Source organism: Odontesthes bonariensis, chromosome 7, assembly GCF_027942865.1.
Source record: "Odontesthes bonariensis isolate fOdoBon6 chromosome 7, fOdoBon6.hap1, whole genome shotgun sequence".
Lineage (NCBI taxonomy): Eukaryota > Metazoa > Chordata > Actinopteri > Atheriniformes > Atherinopsidae > Odontesthes > Odontesthes bonariensis.
In genome coordinates, this window is record NC_134512.1 from 9,381,197 (window position 1) to 9,402,259 (window position 21,063).

At 39.1% G+C, this 21,063-nt stretch overlaps 3 protein-coding genes across 3 annotated transcripts in view; 2 read left to right on the top strand and 1 right to left on the bottom strand.

The window, feature by feature from the left end:
* Positions 1 to 5,383, top strand: part of LOC142383707 (DNA topoisomerase I, mitochondrial) — a 40,551-nt gene extending 35,168 nt beyond the window's left edge. Inside the window, exons 15-19 of the mRNA XM_075469365.1 lie at positions 2,315 to 2,429; positions 3,010 to 3,137; positions 3,325 to 3,425; positions 4,144 to 4,293; positions 5,158 to 5,383. Of these exons, the coding sequence (XP_075325480.1) occupies positions 2,315 to 2,429; positions 3,010 to 3,137; positions 3,325 to 3,425; positions 4,144 to 4,293; positions 5,158 to 5,260 (597 nt within the window). The 3' untranslated portion in view covers positions 5,261 to 5,383. The remainder of the gene's footprint in view (positions 1 to 2,314; positions 2,430 to 3,009; positions 3,138 to 3,324; positions 3,426 to 4,143; positions 4,294 to 5,157) is intronic.
* A 515-nt stretch (positions 5,384 to 5,898) lies between these two features.
* hsbp1b (heat shock factor binding protein 1b) lies at positions 5,899 to 8,693 on the bottom strand. The gene is made up of 4 exons (XM_075469368.1): positions 8,484 to 8,693; positions 7,269 to 7,335; positions 6,504 to 6,630; positions 5,899 to 6,367 (listed from the first exon to the last, which is right to left on the bottom strand). The coding sequence occupies exons 1-3, from the start codon at positions 8,526 to 8,528 to the stop codon at positions 6,506 to 6,508; spliced, it is 237 nt and encodes a 78-aa protein (XP_075325483.1). The 5' UTR covers positions 8,529 to 8,693; the 3' UTR covers positions 5,899 to 6,367; positions 6,504 to 6,505.
* A 23-nt stretch (positions 8,694 to 8,716) lies between these two features.
* LOC142383708 (solute carrier family 66 member 2) overlaps positions 8,717 to 21,063 on the top strand; it is a 53,824-nt gene continuing 41,477 nt past the window's right edge. Inside the window, exons 1-3 of the mRNA XM_075469366.1 lie at positions 8,717 to 9,089; positions 11,864 to 12,124; positions 12,305 to 12,438. Of these exons, the coding sequence (XP_075325481.1) occupies positions 11,919 to 12,124; positions 12,305 to 12,438 (340 nt within the window). The 5' untranslated portion in view covers positions 8,717 to 9,089; positions 11,864 to 11,918. The remainder of the gene's footprint in view (positions 9,090 to 11,863; positions 12,125 to 12,304; positions 12,439 to 21,063) is intronic.

Sequence of the window (21,063 nt, forward strand, 5' to 3'; positions counted from 1 at the left end):
TTTACAAGCCTAAGATTTAGTGACAAACTCCGCTAGATTGTTCCCCAGCCCGCTCCGTTAAAAAAACGCAATTGACGTCTATAGACGTCTTTGGTAGCCAATGAGTTAACCATAGAAATGACAGTAGCTGCAGTTTATGTTTACAGATTTGCAAAATGATTGTAGAGGGGGAAAAAACCCTGAATTTGCATTTTCTTTATTTAGAGTTTCAAAAAAAATAGCTAAATTATGCATATTTAAGCCATTCAAAGTTTGCGTCACTATTGTGTGTTGCACGTTCAAATAAAAGAATGCATATCTATAAGTTTTCTATACCTGCTTCATCCAATTCAGGGTCTATCCCAGCTGCTATTGGCAGAGTACCCGCTGTGTGGGTTTCCAGTCCATGGCAGAAAAAGACACAAAGACGAACAAGACAAACAACCTCGCTTACTCACACAGTCATTAGATCAATTTAGAGTTGCCAATTAACCTAACATGCCTGTTTTTGAACAGTGGGTGGAAACCGGAGTAGCCTGAGAGAACCCACACATGCACAGGGAGAACATGCAAACTCCACAAAAAAGGCTCTTAGCTAACTCACTTAAAACAAAGCATGGCTTGTCAGAGGTGTCAAAGCACACAGAGCTGCAGGGGATTATGGATGTCTCCCTCACTTGAGATATTGAATTGCAGCAAGACACAATAACAAGTGTGGATTTGTTGGATTTGATATAATTTTCCTTTGGGATGCACAAAGTTTTTTTTCATTTAATTTACTCTCAGGGATGGGGCAATGTAGTCTCCTAAATTCAGTTAGATCATTAATCAAAAATGGATCTAATGCTGTTTTTAATTCAGCAGTTTACAGAAGATTTCTGAATGGTTAACAAATGACAGAAATTATTCAATCTTTATTTTCCTGTGTTTAAGCTGCTCATGATCCAAGTGTCACATTCTGAATTCAAATCTGACAAGAAAGAAAACCTGATTCCTAACTGTAATGACCAATATTTCAGAGAAAGATGACGCCTATCAGTAGAAGAGTGTAACATGTTTAGCTCTGGTGAGACATGCAGCCACATATACATCCATCATGCTTGTCTGGAGGCATTAGTTCACATCATTACAGCATCAGCCACAGTACATACAGTTTCAAAACACTGTAACCTCTCTCCATGTCCTTTAACCACATCCTATGGTAGTTGAATTAAATTACTAACTGAACTGTAATTTGGCTCATTCAAGCTGGTTTATTTATTCATTTTCATCATTTTCTCCCTCCATTACATATTCACTTTGAGCTACCTGAAGATTTATATAGGGAGCTGATGCAAAGAATATTGAAGATCATAATGGCAGCACTCGGTATTTCTCCCAGGAATTGGTGGCATCACCAAATACTCACTCACTAGCAGTATGTAAATCATGAAGTCCAGTATGTTATATCCTGTAATATAGATGTAGAAACTGGAGTTGCAGTAATCACACATTATGCTAATACCTTAGAAGATGACGTGGCTGGCATACACACAACACACAACACGCCATACGAAGGGAGTCAAGGGTGTAAGTAGAACCACACTTGCCCCTCAGACTTGCAGACTCCCTCATTAGTATTGTGGGCACAGAGCTGGGTAGCTCATTAGAAAGGCAGACACAGCAGCAAATTTGTACCTGTGTGGTCTCCAGCACATACAAACAATCATACAGTATAAAGACATGAAAACAACTGCTCATTCTTTTTCCAGTGGGCTTCTTCAGTGAGACGCATATTGATACAGGTCCGTGGCCTCAAAGAACTCGGTACTAATTACATTTTCATTAAAACAGCCCCAAGTATATAGTTCTCTTCATTAAAATAATTTTGTATGTGAACGTAGACAAACGTTTTCTTTCTTCCAATGTTCTGATTTAATCGATGATTAAGATGCATGTATTCCCACAAAGTTTGCACCTTTTATCAATAAGTGTGCTGCGAGTATGTTTGTTTTGGTTTCGCTGTTCTCAATGTGTGACTACCCTTTCATCTTTGTTGTCTTCTTCAAACTTCTGTCATTTATGGGGAGCTAATGGCTATCTGGCAATGACGACTTTTACTTGCCTTAATACCCACAGAAATGGCAGAGGGGAAATAGCACCGTGAACTTTCTTTGTCTGCCTGCTCTCATGGATGATAAATAAGGCGTAGTTGGTATTTTGTTTATTTGTTTTAGATGCTTGTAACACTCCAGGAGCACGATACCACAGTGCCACCTAGTGGTTGAGAACGTGTTGGCCCATGAGCTTTGTGATGAGTGTTCTGTTGAACTCTCGTACCCATTTTTCATTGCAGACGAGCCTTCTGAACAAACATCTGAGCTCTTTAATGCCGGGTCTGTCTGCAAAGGTTTTCAGGACATATAACGCCTCCATCACCCTGCAGCAGCAGCTCAAAGAGCTCACAAACGGTAAGTCACACACATTTATTGGACTAAATAAATTTGAACCTTACAAAGGAAGATGCATACTATATGAAGGCATCTGAAAGCACTGGCTCGTATTCCTTAGCTTAGTATGTGCCCAGCTCTGCTCCTTAGCGAAAACTTTCCCACTTGAGACATTTATTTTTAGCTTACTCGATTCAACATGCCCTGTCATCAGTCAGCTTTTCCAGCTCTGGCAGGGGTACATTATCACTGTATCCAGTGCTGTGAACCTCTGCCTCCGTCTTATCAAAGTCCCATTGGCTGCCTCTGCCATCGTTTCTCATTCAGAGATAAAAGTGTCACACACTTCTCGTTTCTTGGTTGCCACTGAGCCAATATGCTGGCTGGTGTGAGGCTGCAGGGAGTGTTGTGTGAGCCCCAGGAGAAATGAAGGAAGCTAACAGGGATCTGAATTAATGAAATGGAAAAATGTAAATTATGTGTGTGCAAGGTTTTAAGTTTGTGATGCATATGTGGAATAACGCAAGGTTAGCCTGCTGAATTTTGTCTTTTAAACTTCTGTGCGTCATTCTATTTTTTTGCTTTCTGTCACCACCCGAAGAATCTGACAATGAGGCAGAGAAGCTGCTGTCCTACAATCGGGCCAACAGAGCAGTTGCTATTCTCTGTAACCACCAGCGGGCACCGCCAAAGACCTTTGAACAGTCCATGGCTAACCTTCAGGCCAAGGTAAGGACAGTTTACCAGATAGTGATTCATCACATTAGGTCAGAAAGGATAATGTCAGTGTTCTGGTGTCACAGATGACAAGAGATCATTACAGAATTCAAACAAAGGGCAGTGAAGGACAGCTCACTCATGACAATTTAACAATAGAAACATTTGAAGCACTGATGTCCTTATATGCTCCATCCAGATTGATGCTCGAAAGGAACAGCTGAATTTAGCTAAGACGGAGCTGAAACAGGCTAAGAAGGAGGCCAAGAGCAAAGGAAACTCGGACCCGAAACTGCAAACGTAAGTGTCAGTACATTAAAACGACTAAACTATTAGTGAAAATCTTAACCCACAAGCACATCTGTGGAGATGAAGACATCGAGCAGGTTTTAGTCGTTTTGGATGACTTCTGCTGTTAAATAATGACCATGGGTTAAATCTGTGTTAAAAAGTAGGATCTCCGAGTTGGAAAGTATGTAACTAATGCAAGAGCCGTGCTGTTAATTGGAGATAAGCTTTGCTACTTTAAGGCTTTTCTTTGTTCACAACTCTCATCACTTGTATATTAGTAGAGTGAGGCAGCTGCTGATGGACTCCTCCATTTCAATGTGCCCTGCATTTGATTTATGTTTGAAGTCTACTCACTGCATTAGCTTGGTGGGTAGGAGATTTTTTTTTTATTTATTTATTTTTTTTTTTTGAAGATATGAACCATATTAAAAAGGAGCAAAAAAAAAAAACTGTCTCTGCAGGACTCTGTATAAATCCATATGATTATGCATAGTGTGTCATTTATCTTTATAACCTCTACTTTCTAGATAAATATTCATACATTATTTTTCTTTTTTATTTGTTGCTTTCTGTGGAAGCTTTTTTCCCCTCCGGGTTAAACATTTTCTGATACCATTAAGATATTTATACAAACATCTTTAATGTCTTTGTTGCTTGTCGATAAGACGCCTTCAAAAAAGGTTGTTTTTGGGCTCTGTTGTACCTTCATTTGTGCATATCTCGTCAGTTTGGTGGAGCGTAAGAAGTTAGCTGTTAAGCGCTGTGAAGAGCAGCTGCTGAAGATGGAGGTCCAGGCAACTGACAGAGAGGAGAACAAACAGATCGCTCTGGGTACCTCAAAGCTCAACTACCTGGATCCACGCATAAGCGTGGCTTGGTGAGTGAATACTAATCCAGACCATACTTAAGTAAACACATAACACGGCAACTGCAGTGTCACAATAGTTTCTGGATGTCTTGAAGCCTCAAGTTCAGCATTTTGGCTGCTACTGCCTTTATCTGCAATTGGAAATGATGAATGTGCAGTAGATCTGACTGAGAACCATGAAAACTCCTATTTTGTTACGGTTTGTAAATCATAAACAGGTGATAAATACCTTAACTTGTAAAGAAGTGGGCCCATTTTTCCATAGATTTCTATAGACACGGACTTCTTTTTGCAGTCACAGGAAACGGCTGTGAAGGAGAATCTGGGTGTTTCGAGATTGTTTTTAAACGGTCTATAGCATGGACTCCAAACTGACTTGCTGCTTTGTTAAAAACATACTGTGGGTGCATCATGCCCAACGAAGGTCAGCAGGTCATCTGCTGTTTTTAGCTCAACTTGGCCTGTACTGAATTGTGAGATCACCTCGGCAACGTTACTTTAGTGGCTCACCTGCTGGTTTCAGCTCAAAAACTGGTGAAATAGTTGACAACTCATGAAGCAACTCTTACATTTCTGTAAAGATTTAATAATCGACACAAGAAGTCATGCTGGAAAGCAATTTTGCATTTATATAACAAAGGAAAAAGCAAAATGTTTACAAATGTGAACTCTCTTCATGTTCAGTGGTTTTTACTAAATTGTTACAGAAGTAAAACTATCAATAATGCAGAAAAATCTGTACTCGGATGTTCAATTTACTTCTTATCCTGATATATACAGTATGTGTCGTCTTTTTTAACTTGTGTTTGTTTCAAAGTAAGAGTCTTGAATGGAGTTTACCTAACGTAAACTGAACATTGTCTATTTGTTCAGGAGTAAGAACATGGAGGTGCCTGTAGAAAAAATCTACAATAAAACCCAACGGGATAAGTTCGCCTGGGCCATCGACATGACGGAGGCAGACTTTGAGTTCTAAATATGAACTAAAGCTCTTAAGTGTTGAACTGATACCAAGATGCAACTCAGGAACCTTTAACTTTATATAAACTTACAGTACTTTAATATTGCATTTACAGAGTTTTCAGATGACTAATGTGCTGCTGTATGACATGATTAAGCTTTAATGTTATTGTGCATTTCTGTTCGATGCTTTTTTTTTTTTTGTACTTGATTTGGAAGATCGCGGTTGGTTGTTCTGTTTGTACATTTTGTTTGCATTAAGTTGAATAAAGGTTCCCACCATGCAACAAAGTGAAAAGGGTGTGATTAAATTTAGTAACAAAAAAACCCAAAACACTGCTTTGGAGAGAAATAGCTGCAAATTACTTATTCAGAATTGATCAGATGTCAGTTTAAACCGACGTTGACATTCATAATAGAGATGCAGAATTTCTCTCAGCTGAGAATGAAATTAAAATGTCAATTCAATACATGTCATGCAGTATAGTCCAAAATACATACAACAGAGATATTCCTGATGGTAGAATACTGTTGCATACCACTGGAGCTTGGAAAAAGTACAGTAAAACACTGTGTACCCCAGAGTTGGTTGTAGTTTTGTCTTGTAAACCGTTCAGCACCTGGTCAAAGATTTGTCATAGATGACAAACAGCAGTTTATTAAATAGCTTTAATAGAAGAATATCAGAAGTGGAATGCATCCCACACCTTATTACTAACAGTGAGTGCTTTTTGTCAAACACTGCAAGCAACAGATGTTTACCGTGTCATGTTGGTATGGAGGTTCTACTGGCCTGTTGGACTGGGACGAACTGACCCCCGGCGCCATCACCTCAAGGGATTTACTGACTCTGATACATGTGAGGGTAGCTAAATAAGCTCCACGCTGGCGCATCATCTCCATAAGCTTAGATCCTGTGCATCTGAAGGGGATTTCACACTATTCTAACTTACGAATAACGTTCATCTCTTCAAGTCATTACATAACTGTAACCGTTTCACAATAGTCAATATATAAAAAAGCATTTCACACAACAACACACCAAATCAATACAAGTCATTTTCAGTGGAAAAAGTCAGCTGCTCCTGAATTTTAGGACCGACTTCACACCTTATTTAGGAACCTGTGAGACAAAACAAAAACAAACAGCTAAAGCTATATTCTTCAACACTAAAACAGGCATTTCGCAACATCTACCAGAAATCTGACAGATCTATTCAAACGTCGAATGCCATGAGTGTGCAGGGTCGACCTCTTACCTTCATGATGACCCTTGACCCTCTTTGGGCTTTTCTGGTGCTGCCTCAATCTCTTCAACACCAGCTTGGGTCATCAGATCAGCAATGTTTTTCTCCAAGTCATCAATGCGTGTGCTCATCTCATCAAGTAGAGAATTGGTTAAGGCACATAATAAAATCGGAGAACTAAAAGAAAAAAACAACCTATTAAAACTTTAAAGCGGTTTGAGGGAATTTTTCGCTACATTACTTTGTCACCGTTTTCTCACCATTAGCGTTGCATGGTATAGACAGGAATAGTAAGTCAAAGCTGATCAGCTGTAGGATGCATTTAGCGCCAACTCCCCAATTGTCCAAGCTTCGAGGCGCTCCGACTGTCGCCTACAGCACGTAAGACGCATACCACGTTAAGAGCTTGAGCTTCTTCAGTTCTGAAGAAGCCTTTTGGATGAGAAGTGAAACGTCTCATCTTATTTTTCTTTAAAACTCCACAAGAGCTCTTCGTTCTAAAAATGCTGACCCGTATGTGGTACCAAGATTTTCCTTAAAAACTAGAATGGAACAAGCTTCCTGTATCTGTCTTCTGTTGAGAGGGAAACCTTAAAACGTACCTCTATGAAAAAGACCATAAATAACTGATTAATCTGTTTATTTTGCCACTGTTTTAATGTCCTGGGATTAACATGTCTACTTCTAAGAAACAAGATTTATTAAAAAACAACTTATTTTTCATGCATTAATCAGTAAACAACTGTATTCTGGCTCTGAAGGCAACTTTAAGGATATTCCTTCCAATTATCTGGTCTGACATGGTCTGGAACTTGTCCTGCATCTGTTGGAGTAGAGTTTGGACCTGTGAGAAAAAAAGAAGAAATATTAGTGACAATCACTCCAAAGAGTAATCAATTAACTCAGTTAACTGGTCCCCAAGGTTAACTCCTTCCTATTGTACATCAAAATAAGCTTGTTTAGTTTCTGGAGATGCAACAGTGACAACAGATTAAGTATTTTAAAAATGCATAACCAGCTGTGGTTTATGAGCAATTTCTAAAAAGCAGAAAACTGCTCATCAGCTTGTTTCCATGCCAACAACAGCAAGGATAGCCATGGAGATTATTATTTAACGCATTTCTTATGATCATGTCTGCTTCACAAAAACAGCAACACATTCATAAAGCCCTGAATCTGTTCATTCCCTACCCATCTTTAATTGCAGCTTTATGGCTGAGTGTGTTAGACACCGGTCCAGAGCTTTAATCAAATACCAAGAAATGGTTTAAAAATGGAGATATCGTGAACAACAGTTTACTTCAAACCAAAAAAATCTGGTTACCGCTCATTTTAATCGGAGAGGCATCAATCCATCCACTGTCCATACCCGCTTTGAGAGGCACCGTGATAAAATAAGAGTCTGTAGATGAACATAAAAGTGCGCTACCTTGTAAAGGAAAACGCTTGAAAGCGTTTTCAAATGAGGCTTTAGTTTTACTTTAACGTGTTAACTAATTTTAGTTTGTATTACTTGGGAGGGTTGCCTAGCACTGGCTCATCTCTATGACAACCCTCAAACACATCAAATTATCTATTTTGATGCAACGCAAAATATAGTTTCACGTCGTTGTGCGTGTTCACAATGACAACTGAAAAGCTTGTGTTCGTGCAACTGCCCGCGTCCCAGTAATATTACAGAGCAGATGAAATGGTATGCGAGGATATACAGTTTTGCTCCGTTTTGATTTGATGATGTCATTTACATGACCCACTGACCATTATATAAAGTAAGGAGGCTAAACAAGACTCAGCTAATGTTGTTTTGGTCAAATCAAACTGAACACATGCATTCCGTTTGAATAAACTTTGACCACACGAAATGAAATGTCACAGATACGCCACACTTTGGCTCAACTTTGCGACCTAGCTTGCCATCGTTTGGTATTTTTGTTAGCATTGCTAGCTAATGCGGTGGAGTTAGCGCTAGCTTTCATCGCGATCACGACTCACCACATTAGTAAGGTCCTGCACCGACTTGGGGTCCGTCTCAGCCATGTTGTGATGTTAATAATTATCAGTGCCTTCAATGTGCTAAAATCCAAAGAGCTATAAAGCAATTGTTTCTTTATATGGTTTGTAACTTCTCGCAACAAGCAGTCAGTAACACTACCCTCCGCACAGTCAGCTGTTCGACAACCGAGAGAATCTCGCGAGAGTTGTGTCAGAGATCTAGGATATCTGGAACATGGAGTTTTTAAAGAGGAGCACGCATTGGCGTCTGTAGTTTTGTTTATCCCATATGGCCTCAGGAAGACCCTGGCACTGACGCATTTATTCACTTATGAAGGCTACAGCCCTTTAAGTGACCCCAAGTATCGCCAAGCTTGTTTAATTTTGAAATTAAAGGAATTAATCACACTAAGCAACAGTTTTTGGCTGGGCGTGCGTGTGGTTGCGTGCTTCACTGCGCGCGTACGTTTCTCCTCCTCTGTTTGAGCGAGTTGGAATTTGAAAGTTGGAGCTGCCAGGGAAACCAAGTTAGTGTTGACTGAAACATTCGCGTAAGAGTGCACGTTGTGTTTTTGCAGGCAGAAGGAAAGTGAATGAAGGCGACTGGTGAGTAAAGCTGGAGGCTGACAAAAACGTCTGAAAAATGTTACATTGTGGGAATAAGGTTTTAGTGAGGAGCGACTCAAAATCAGATCCGTGGGTATTTTGCTAGTAGTAGCCTGAACTATTTACTATTTAAACAAACAACTGCTTGTTTAGAGCAATGCAAACTTCATCAGAACATTTTAGAGAGATTTTCTTTTTTCTTTTTTCTTTTGTTATCTGAAAGAGGTTAATTTCACCCAACAAAGGTGAAACATAGTCTGTGTCCTCTTATAACAATGTAACCAGACTTAATAAAAGCTGTTCTTTGTGTGCTTTGACGCAATCCCAGTAACCCAAAATTGATGTCAGGAAGTGTTGGGTTGTATAAAAGTTCAGGCATGTTGGCCCTACCCTATAAAGCTATGCTTTTCTTACATAACCAAGCTTGTTCTCTATATATGCAGAGCTGGCAACACACATTTAGACTGCTGGTGTTCCGGTTTACTTTCACTGTTGGCAGCAGGAGTTGTCTTGGACTTTTAAATTCATGAATAATATTCAACTTCGGTTAACATGTGAAAACAATTTGTATGGATTTTGTAAAATGGTGGCTGGAGGTTGACTTGTGCACTATATTGTTTATGATCTTACCTTTGTAAATGGTCTACATGACCAGCAGATTTATATATGACATTTTATGGATTTTTCTCCACAAGCTGTATCTGTCGTTTGCTGTGTTTTAGAAGACTGAAGTCTAGTTTGTAACACTGACGTTCTTGCATCCTCATAATCTAGTTTGACTAACTTGATAGTCTAAATGGTAATTAGATTCCATTCACCCTTTGGTTGAATTGGTCCACCAAGAACAGTTGCTTCTTCTGCTGTGTTGAATTCCTAAATCCTCTCTGTTTCCAGCAGAAAACCTGTTGGTTGGGTTTGTATTTAGTCATCATGCCTCACTAACGTCCTGTAATTCTTATGTTTGTTCAGAATGTGTAGGGCATGGTTTTGTGTACACATTAAGATACTGGTTATTTCATTAGTCAAGAGGATTTACATGTCATTTCCATTCTGAAAGAGCTAAAAGTCATATTTACTTTGATGTCATGAGCCAAAATTCCTTCTGTAGAGTATGTTGGGGAAAGAGGGAATTAACATTAAAACTTAAAGCATAGATATTTTAAAGATTTCAAACTTAAAGGAAGTATAACCAGGCTGGGCAAGCAGGTGTTTAATGTGTTCAGCTGTGAACACTCAGAGTCTGGAGTAGTCGGGTTCTTAGAGAAGTCAGTTAGTAGGAGGAGAGGCTGGCTCAAATTTAGACTTTTTATCTGTAAACCGTGGTCGCTAAAATTGACGCCACCCACTCAGGTCATGTCAGTAGCACCCACTACACCCGGAGGTCATGTCTTCCCTCAAATTCATCATTAGTATTTAATGTGGTACATGAATCAATGAAAAAAAGATTTTAAAAAAACACCAGAGAATTGTAAAAGCTGCGAGCCTGTAAATGGAAAATCTTTAGCATTTTCTTGCTGGAAGTGAATAAATTATTTTAATTGTTCAGTTAAATGTAACAGATTACCTCAGAACAAATAGCCAACGTGTAATTCTTTGCAAAACACAAGTAAAAGGACATACCGTTGAGCAAAACTTCAGCAGAAGTACGCTGGCTATGGAGAAAAGACAATTTGCAGAGAAATGACCATCTATAAAACATTATTTGTAATTATATTGTATAAACTTTACTAATCCAGTCTTTTATTGTATAATGGTGCCAAAGAGAGTTGCAATAATGGAGGGGTAGAAGGTTACTGATATAGTTTTAGTTCTTGGCTCCTTACGTTATCTGGTTTTGGCTTCTGTACTGTGTAAAATCATAGAAACCATGTTGACAGCTTTGCTAATGTTCAGGCAGGTTTTAATGTGTCAGAACACATACAATTTATCTAAATAAATGCACAAAAGTTAGTTTGTGCATTTATCCAGTCTCACTGTATCTACCCTGAGATTGTGAAGTGTGAGGTGAAGTGAAGTGAAATTTATTTATATAGCACTTTTCAGCAACAAGGCGATCCAAAGTGCTTGATCACGGCTTAATCTCCGTGACATTAATCGGGAACTTCGTCAAGTATTTAAACATGTCCTCTGCTTTGTTAACGCTGAGTATTTTACTAAAATGTTAAAGTATCATATTGTGCACCCTATAACCTTCAGAATGCATTTCAATGTAAATTTGATCCTATAACCATATTGATCTTTTTTACATTACACGCATTTTTGACTAGTAATTATAATTGTTTTTATCACAATGGGTTTGTTTTTGTAACAAGCTTTGTTTTGTTCAAGAGCCTCAGGAAGTCATGACAGTTTGATAATGAGCCAAGACGCATAATACCCAGATCCTAAAACAAAAGCAACAAAATATAAAGGATTATCTTTAAATTTATCATGCTAATGATTTTGCTACGATAAAATATCTTAAAAGTGCCTTCATTGAAAAAGGGATATTTGCCAAATGTTTAATACGAATTCCATGTTCTCTGAGAGTATGTTAAAGTTAGGCTATTCCAACTCGTTTTATGCCAAGTAAAGAAGGGCAGCTCTTTTAAGCAGTTGGAATGCAAACTCATCCAGACCTAAATGTAATCAGCTTAATCTTTTTTTAATCCGGTTTGGTACTTGGGGAATGTTCATTTCCGACCTTGGTGAGACCTCTAGTTGTCTCATGAAACTCATAAACAAAAACACTGCTGAGCTGTCATCACGCTAATGACTAAGCTGTTGTCTGTTAGCTTCCTAGGTGCTATCACAAGACCACCTGGACTCTGCTGAGATTCGCCTGGTGTGATGGATGCAGAGGTGGTTCTACAAGAGGACACCGAGGGCTCATGGACGCTGCTGTCGTTGTTTGCGTCCTCCCTCATGGTGTTTGGAGGGGCCCTGCCGTATGTCCCACAGTTCCAGGAGATCCAGAGAAGCAGCAACACTGAGGGCTTCTCCACCAGAGTCTGCCTGGTGCTGCTCATAGCCAACATCCTGCGTATATTCTTCTGGTGAGGATAAGGGAGCAATTAAGCTATCCGTTTAATTTATGTTATCAAGCACCCTTTAAGAAAAAAACTGCAAAACTGATTAAAATACTCTTCTGTGCCAACATCAGTGTTCATGACTTTCTTATGTTGTCACTTTTCTCCTATTTCAACTCTGCAACGTCATTGGTCCCATTCTCGCAGGATAGGGAAGCAGTTTGAGTTCACCCTGCTGCTTCAGAGTGTGGTGATGATCCTCACTATGTTTGCCATGCTCCACCTCTGCTGCACCGTCCAAAACACCAACCGAGTGAGCACCAAACAGCGTCGGCTTACAGGTAACCACCACATGCCATAAAACACCTCAGCATAGAATTGTGGTAGGTGATTAAAATCTTACAATAGAAATGGCAAAGCATTTACTATATGTATACATTACAAATCACTTCAAGGAAGCAAATCACATTTCCATTCTGCCAGTTGTGTGTGTCAGCAGTTTAGATGCCAGGTGACTTCACTCCGGTTTCTTGCCAAAAGAGGGAGCCATTTGAAAAGCTTAAATAGCAAGGATGCTGCTGTCAGAATACCTCTCACAGCCACTTATTTTCTTTAGCTTTTTAATTTAGGCTTTGTGTCATTAGATGCCAAAGTAGAATGCTACTTTGTAGTAGTAATAGTGAATCTGAGAATATAAAGTTAATATATTCCCCTAATTATATAACACAAATTCTATAACTAGAATTTGTGTTATATAATTAGGGGAAGGAATTAAATTTCAATGAAATTTCAATTCAGATAAAGAACAAGATTCTTTGTCTTTCACATGCATAGTTTGAGCAGTGAAATGTAAACATGATCCTTGTCCAAAACTGCATCGATCAATAACAAAAACACAAATTCAGGAGAGGGGATACAAATCTACTAAATTAAATAATTGCTATGCAAGAGAAAAAAAATAGACTAAGGTGTAAGGTTAGGAAGTAGTTTTGGTCGTGGCTTTGTCATGAGGCTAATTCAATAAAATGAAAGTTGGTCGAAGTACAGTATGTCCTCCAAAATGATGGATTGTGAGTGTTTGTACAAGGAGGAAATAGATGAGGCATTGATGCTGAGAGAGGGGAGGAGAAGTGAGCAATGATTAAGCTGACCAGTCTCAGCATCTTTAGTGAATTATGTGGTGTGTGTGTGTGTGTGTGTGTGTGTGTGTGTGTGTGTGTGTGTGTGTGCGCGCGCGCACGCTTCATGCTTCATGTCTGCAACTCCCAAGAAAGGGAACTCATCCAAGACAGTTTTCAGGGTCACCCTATATTGGATGCTGCCTTTTATGGGTAGTTGTGTTTATTTTTTTTACGGACATTGAAGTTGATTGCTTTTTGCAAATGGGATGACAGAAATTCAATCTATGTATTTATTTTTTTCCTTTTAGATTAGATAACAGCCCCTTGAGTTATATTGAATGATGGAATCATCTAATACAATGGGTGCATTATTAAAAACATGAATTATAATAACTGTTTGACTTTATGTTGGGGGATATTTATTAAGGAGAATGTTTCCTTATAAAGAGAACCAGAATGTGTCTGCTTTTTGTCACTTTTTTTTACAGTCAGTGGCAAATCCTTTGACGTGAGTTTTGATTAAAATTTGTCTTCAGAAAAATTCTAGTGTCTCTGGAAAAAGCTGATGAATTACTTAGCATTAATTTGCCTTCTTTAAAAATGCATTACAACCCACAGTAAGCATTGTTTGTGGTGAGTAAAGCAGTATATTATATCTGGTGAAGGTGGTGGGCTGTGTGTTTGCTCTTAGGCTGAATTTCATAGGATTTATATCTGCCTGAGCTCAGTGTTTGTGTTCATGTGGCCGTGAACTGTAAGTCTGCCTGCAAGTCACCTCAGTGGATGACTAAAAATGATCAAAACTTTGTAATACACAAGCCTGTTCTTTCAGGACATCAGTTACAGAATCATAACCTGGCCACCCTCTTACTGTCCCCCACCACCCACACCGACCCGCACCGCTCTGAAGGGCAGGCCTGAGGTCTGGTTACACAGAAAGCTGGTGTGATGGGGGATGGTGGGGTCATGACAAGAATAGACCAGAACGGCCCTTCTTCCCAACTGCCGGCTCCTTTACTGCTAAGTCTTTCCAACTGATCGATCCTGATCAGTATATGTATATAGTATATCTACATGTAAAGTAGTTTATTTTTTTCTCAAATTGCACGTTGTCATGGTTACCATATATGTTGGTATTTTTGTTGATCTTTTATATCTTGTCATTTCTGAGCCCCTCGCCCAGAACTGCTCTCCTCTATTTATTTATCTCACTTCATTTTTCACACCTTCCTCCATTTTTCCTCTACTGTCCTCTCTCTTCTTCTGCTCATCCTTCTGTTGCCATTTCATCTGCTCCCATCCTTTCTTCTCTATAACTATTACTTTGCAAACTGACATTTGACACTGTTAAAGTTCATACTGGGGTCATCGCTGATCCAGTTGCTTGCCTGCCAACGCCCATCCTGTACCGTCTAACATAGTTTTCACATCCTAAGGCCACAAATGAGAAGAAAAACAAACTGTCAGAGAATACAAAATGGAGAGTCACTTATCTGTGAAACTTTGATGTCTTCTGATTCTTGTCAAATGTTGTTGTTGTTTATAGTGATAAACTCCTTCAGCCACCACCTGTTTACATTCCATTTTTCCACACTTCAGAAGGAAGCTCCTTCAATGTGAATTACATGTGTGAAAAATTCTAGTGATACACAGTATATCTGTGGAATTCCACACTGTATATAGCAAAAGGAGTTCAGTGGGGTGATAATAAAGTCTGTCATGATTCATGTGTGCTCCACTCTTTCACACAGACCTTATTCAGCAAAATTCAGCTGCCGATGGATTGCAGTGTTCCTAAATTCTTTGACTTGGTATTCTTATGAGAACCCAATCGGGGTCTGTTTAAAAATGGGCTTCAGTCAGTGCTTGTATTTTACTTCCTTAACAAGGGGCTAAGCATTGTTGCAGAGAAATAACACAAGCTCCCTTTTTGTTACATCCTGTAAAAACAGGAAATAGCGTATCGAAAAAAATGAAAAAGGAATTTTGTTCTTTTAACAGCCATTTTGGCAGAGACATGGAGCATAACATTGGTCTTTTTGATTTGATGCTTCACTGCTGCATTTAAACTCTTTTGCTTTTCAGTTGTGTTGCAGTGTTTATATCCTGCCGACTGAACAAGCATTGTCTTCAAGCTATCCACCCGTATTACACCACGTTCCAACTGGAAGTCATTTTAGACCAAATAGTCAGTAGAACTTTGTGTTTCTTTGGCCTTCTTCACACTTAGCATTAACATGTGCCTGAGGGTGGTCCGATCACCGGTGGACTCCACTCTGACGGCAGAATGCGTCACCACATGTCTCAGGTGACCACTTGCTGCTATCAGATCTCACTTCCTTGCTCTACATGTAAATGAACTTGTATTTCATCTGTTTGCTAAGAGCAAATGCCAGAGCTCTGCAGTGGTCCAGTTTTGAAAACCTGTGTCCATGCATACATTGCTCAGTCATGGCATCAATCTGTTACCCACAAATATTTCCACATCAAATCTTGACCCAATTTAAGCACACCAGCCACTGGTCCAGGAGCTTGATAAGAAATCAATGAGTGGGTGGTCCTTCCATGTGGCCATGTGACCACAGGCAAATAAATGTGACCCATTCTTGGTCTGAATGTCAGGACAATTTGATCGGAGTGCGTCTTGGATCCATTTACACGTGTATTTAAAGCTGTCTACTTGTCACTGGATGTTCCTAGAAAAAACTCACCAAATTTTAAGAAAATCCTCCTCTGAATCAGGGTTTAACTCTCTGAGTAAAAGCAGCTCATATACTCCAGTCTTTCATTACACACTGTATACATCGCAAGCATGCCTCTTTTGTTTAAATGCCCCATAACTCCACTTTAGTTCGCCACATTTTTTTTTCTTTTAGAAAGCACTTCCACAGGACAAGCATCATTTGAGGTGAACACACTGATAGTGCTATTAATGTGGAGGCTGGAAGAGAATCCACATCATTAGACTGGAATATCATTTTCTAGTTATGTCATGAATCTGAGCTGATATTACCTGGATGGATTGAATGTGTTTTTTTTCTTTCTTTGGGTGTAGGTGTATGAGTTTGCATGCCCATTTCTGCCCCCTCCAAGCGTTCATTATGTGCTGCAGTATCAGAATGAAAGGTCAGCAAAAATCAGGGCTGTTACAGTGCCCATTACAACGTTCTCTTTACATAACTACAAATAGAGGGGAAACTCCAAATTACTAAAATTGATCAAATATAAGACATTTTTATGATGTCTAAGTGTGGCTTTTAGATCACGAAGCAACATAAACTAGAAGTTTTGTGACTTGCAGACTGAAATTGGAGCCCGTGGGCCATGGCGAGATGTAATGGTCTCTGCACTGAGCTGATTCAGATTATGCCTTTGCTGTGACTTCCAGTTGCTGCCTCAGGGTGCCACATTAACAGTTCTGGCCTGTACAGGGATTGGGAGCCTGGTGGGAGGCAAAGGGAGAGAATTCTGTGGAAGGTGAATGTGACCTCAGGCTTGGTGCAGTGATTCTGGTTAAAGTAGAGGATTCCAGAGCTTGGCTGGGAATTCACATTGACTAAATTTGGTATGCTGGGCATTTTGGTTGAATTTAGTTTAATTAAACTTTCCTGAGTAACCATGAGTTCATTTAAAGATGCAGCGATATCAAGATGGAACAGCATCCTCCTCTACTGGTTGAAGAGGGTAAAGCACCACAGGGAGTTTTTAACCAGCTCACACTCATGCCCTTAACCCAAATTGAGTAGTCACATAGAAAATATCTACAATGACAATTTAACATCCTGTATGGTAGAGCATAATTAGAGGTTACCCATCCATAAACAGAAGAGGACATGGGTCTCTTGGCAGCTGCTGTTGACCCTGTGCTCATCCTTAAAACCATTAGGACTCAAGTGGTGCAGACAACTTCAGTTTGTTCAAGATGACCTCTACAAGAGAGGTCACTAGACAATGAAAGCGTGATAGGAATTGTTTAAGCAACGTGTGCTCAGTCAGTGGCTCTAATGTTGCAAACGAAGCTTTCACTCTGCTATTATTTGCAAAAGCAAGGCTGAAAGAGGATATTTTTCTGGAAACTTATTTCTCACAAATGTACATTTTTGCCATTACATGCAGCTTCAGTTCTCTAATGTGATTTATTTATATTTATTTTTAAAATTTTTCCCTTCCTGAATAAGAGCTTTAAATGATTTGAGGACCGACTTATTTATATTTTACAGAAATTAGTTTATGACTTTTTTTTTATAAAAACACAGCATTATTATGGTTATGGTAATTAAGGAAAGCTTGCCTGCTTGGGGGGGGGGGGGGGGGGGTGTATTCCTCTTTGCCATCACATTATGTAAATTCAAACCTTGAGAAAGAAAGTATATTATCCAAGGAATATTTTATAAACCTTTATCATCACATGTGTATGATAAGTTAAGAGTGTGTGCAATTAAAGGTAAATCTTCAACACCGCCATCGTTGTTATTATCATTATTAGTTAAAGCAGATCTTTAACTGATAATTTATCACAAACTATTTGACATTGTCCAGTAGACTGCCACAATTTATAGAATTAGATAAGCTGTTATTTTTGTTGACACTGTCAGGAAGATGTTACTGAATTATATGGCGAAAACCAAGGTCATTATTAGTGACGGTGATGGACTGCAGACATACAGTCCTGGCTACAAATATTAGCACCTTTTAAACTATCAGTACAAATTTTACAAATTCAAATGAATTTTTTTCTTTTTTTTAAACTATATTGGTTTTCTTATATCAGAACAATTACAATCTGGCAGTCAGTAATTGTTCAGTAATTGTTGCATCACTCACTCACTCCATCCATCCATTCATCCATTTTCTATGCCTGTATACAGTAATCCGATTCAAGGCCATTTGGCAGCTTGTATAATTTTGTGTCTTTAAGATTTAGCTACTTTATCGAGTTGATTTGGTTAACTGGTATTGTGACATAAAGGCCCTTATACACCAAACCAGCAGCAACAAGAATCTCCCTGCTGGGAAGACAGTGCCACATGTTGGAGACGAAGAAAAGAACAGAAAAACCAAACTACATTTGAACCCACTGTCTTCAGCTACTTCACTCCACATGGCCATGTTGGGAAAACTGTCAGTTGCTTTGGAGAAATGGAGATGACAAATGAGAAGATATTATGTGACGTGTTAAGTTAGCTGTTTGCTTCATGTCCTCACTGCTGTTTCCCTTCTCGAGCACAACAAATTCAACATGTTGAATTGGCTGATAAGAACGTAATGCCGTCTGAAAATGCAGATGGTGGCTTACACACTGCAAACAGAAGAGTGTCAGATGTTTACTGAAGCTCCAGACACGTCCGATAGCCAATTGTCAGCTTGGAGTATGACTTCCAAAGTACAGTTAGTTTCTCAGTTGAAAACAATTCACTGAGCACCACAGGAGAACTAATGATCAGCATCATAGACGGTGTGCTTATGTCAAGCTGTGATTTAAAAAAAAAAAAAAACGTTTTAATTGCTTTTTTTCAGCAGGCCAAGTAGGGACAAATAGTGAAATATGCTGCATTTTCTACATTGCATCTCTCTGCCACAAAAATCAGGAATGCCAATAATTCTCTCTAGGACTCCTCTCACCAAAACAAATACCTCAGTTGTTCTGTGTTTGTAAAAAAAAAAAAAAGCAATTTTAGGTCTTAATGTTAACCTGCGGGGCTCTTTTATATGTAAATGTACTTAATTTATACAGCCCTTTACAAACAATCATTACGATGTACCAAAGTGCTTTACAGTAGGTAATAAATAAAGAGAAGAATTTGTAAAAACAAATAAAAGAACAGTGAAAGCAATAAAATACAAAAAAATCGGATAAGATAAAAGTGTCATCGTACTGGGTATTAAAAGCAATCCTAAATAAGTAGGTTTTTAGCCTAGATTTGAAGAGGCCCAGGTCAGAAGTAAGACATCTATAACAGCACTCTTTGTTTGAGTTCTGATGGGAGGTGATTGGTGACAGCAATGCCATTGCTTTGATGTCATCATCTATTAAAACAAGTTGGTTACTGTTACATCATTCAGCTTTGTGGAACATTTTCATGCCCAGGACTTGCAAAATGCAAAATGAGTTGAAACATAGTGCAAACGGTAGCCCAATACAGTGGTGAAGTTATTAAATACTTTTTGGTGGGTTTTTTTCATGGCTGACTGTTAAGACATGAAAGCGAGACTGTAGAAACTCAACTGTGGGATTGTTAAAAGAGACACAAGGGAAGGAAAAGGCTCTATCATCTGTTCTATCAGTGCGCCGCTCCGACTACTCCACTTAAAACAAATTGGTTCCTGCCCAGCTGGGATTGGGGTTTAGTGTGGAAAATACAACACGTGATGATCAGGGTGTGACGGGCAGAACTAATCAGTCGAAGTCTGAAGCCCTACCCATTACACCATCAGAGTAAGGTAATCACAGAGTGGTGCTGGGAGGCACGGCTCTGCCGTTGACACTTATCTCCAACACTTGGTCGCACTGCAGCGGGGCAAATCAGGTGTAAAAATTTGTGTGAGGAGGCTCACACAAATTCTATTTTCATATCCAGCAACACACATGAAGTGTTGTGCTTACTTTCATCGTGAAGTGTTTTTAATTAAACCCCTGATAACGGCAAAGTTTAATTAGCAAGTCAAATGAAGTCAGGCAGGTGAGAGGTTCTGTATTGGCAGTCGAGCGCATATTGGATTACTTCAGCAAGATATTTAAAAAAAAAACTGATATAAAATTACAAGCCTCAGAGGGAATATTTGTTGATGGGTTTTTTTGCTCATTAGTTTTCACAGAGACACACAGAAGAGTGGCAAACTTTGTGTGTAATACAAAGATAATATTTGTAATTACCTGAAAGGTTGTTTTTCTCAGCCTCTGTTTTGCCTGTTGTTTCTGTGTCAGTTGCAGCCACAGAAGGATGGTGGCCTGCCAAGAAAACGCAGGTCATTTTCATTTGTTTGACAGTTGAGGACCATTCAGCCCTGAGGAGTTGTTAATTGTTTTCTCAACCTGAAATTAATTATTTGAGGAGTATAGCTGATTTTATTTATTTTTTTAAATTTATTTCTTAAACTGAAAAATAAAGTAAAACTGATGGTGAAAACCAGCTTCTGGTTCCAGCCAATTTGGCTGTTTCAGTGTTTAATGGCCATGCTACTCTACTCTTACTTCTTCTTCTCTCCATGTCTTAAGCCTGGTTTATAGTCGGTAACGCAAGCCGCAACGCAAGCCCTTGCGCGGTTGCAAGCCCCCTCTTGCGTGCTTGCGTGTGTCACCTCAATTTTCTAAACTTCACGCAAGACGCAAGCGCAAGCCACTGGCTGTGGTCGAAACCGCCTACTACTTGATCGATCAGACAGCATGCAGAGCGTTTACACACAGTGCACTTCACTCCTGCCCGAGCCGAAATCAGCCGGCCTGAAAAGCTGATTTCCCTTCAATTCAATTCAATTCAATTCATTTTTATTTATATAGCGCCAAATACAACAAATGTCATCTCAAGGCACTTAGATAGTAAGTCCAATTCAAGCCAATTGGAATTCAATTAATTAATAATAATCATAATTCATAAAATAATCCAATTCGTTCATATAGAGCCAATTCAAAAACAATTTCCTAGCTAAGAAAACCAACAGATTGCACTGAAAACTTTGTTCCCTCTTAAGCTATAGGCTAAACTCTGTAAATATATAACTTTAGCAACATTTGAAACATTTTCAGGCGAGAAAGTAGTCGTTTAGACCCCCAAGGTGTTGAAAATCTTACAAAATATCGGCTATTTACAAGAAGAAGAAGAAGCATGAATCTATGGAAGAGAGACT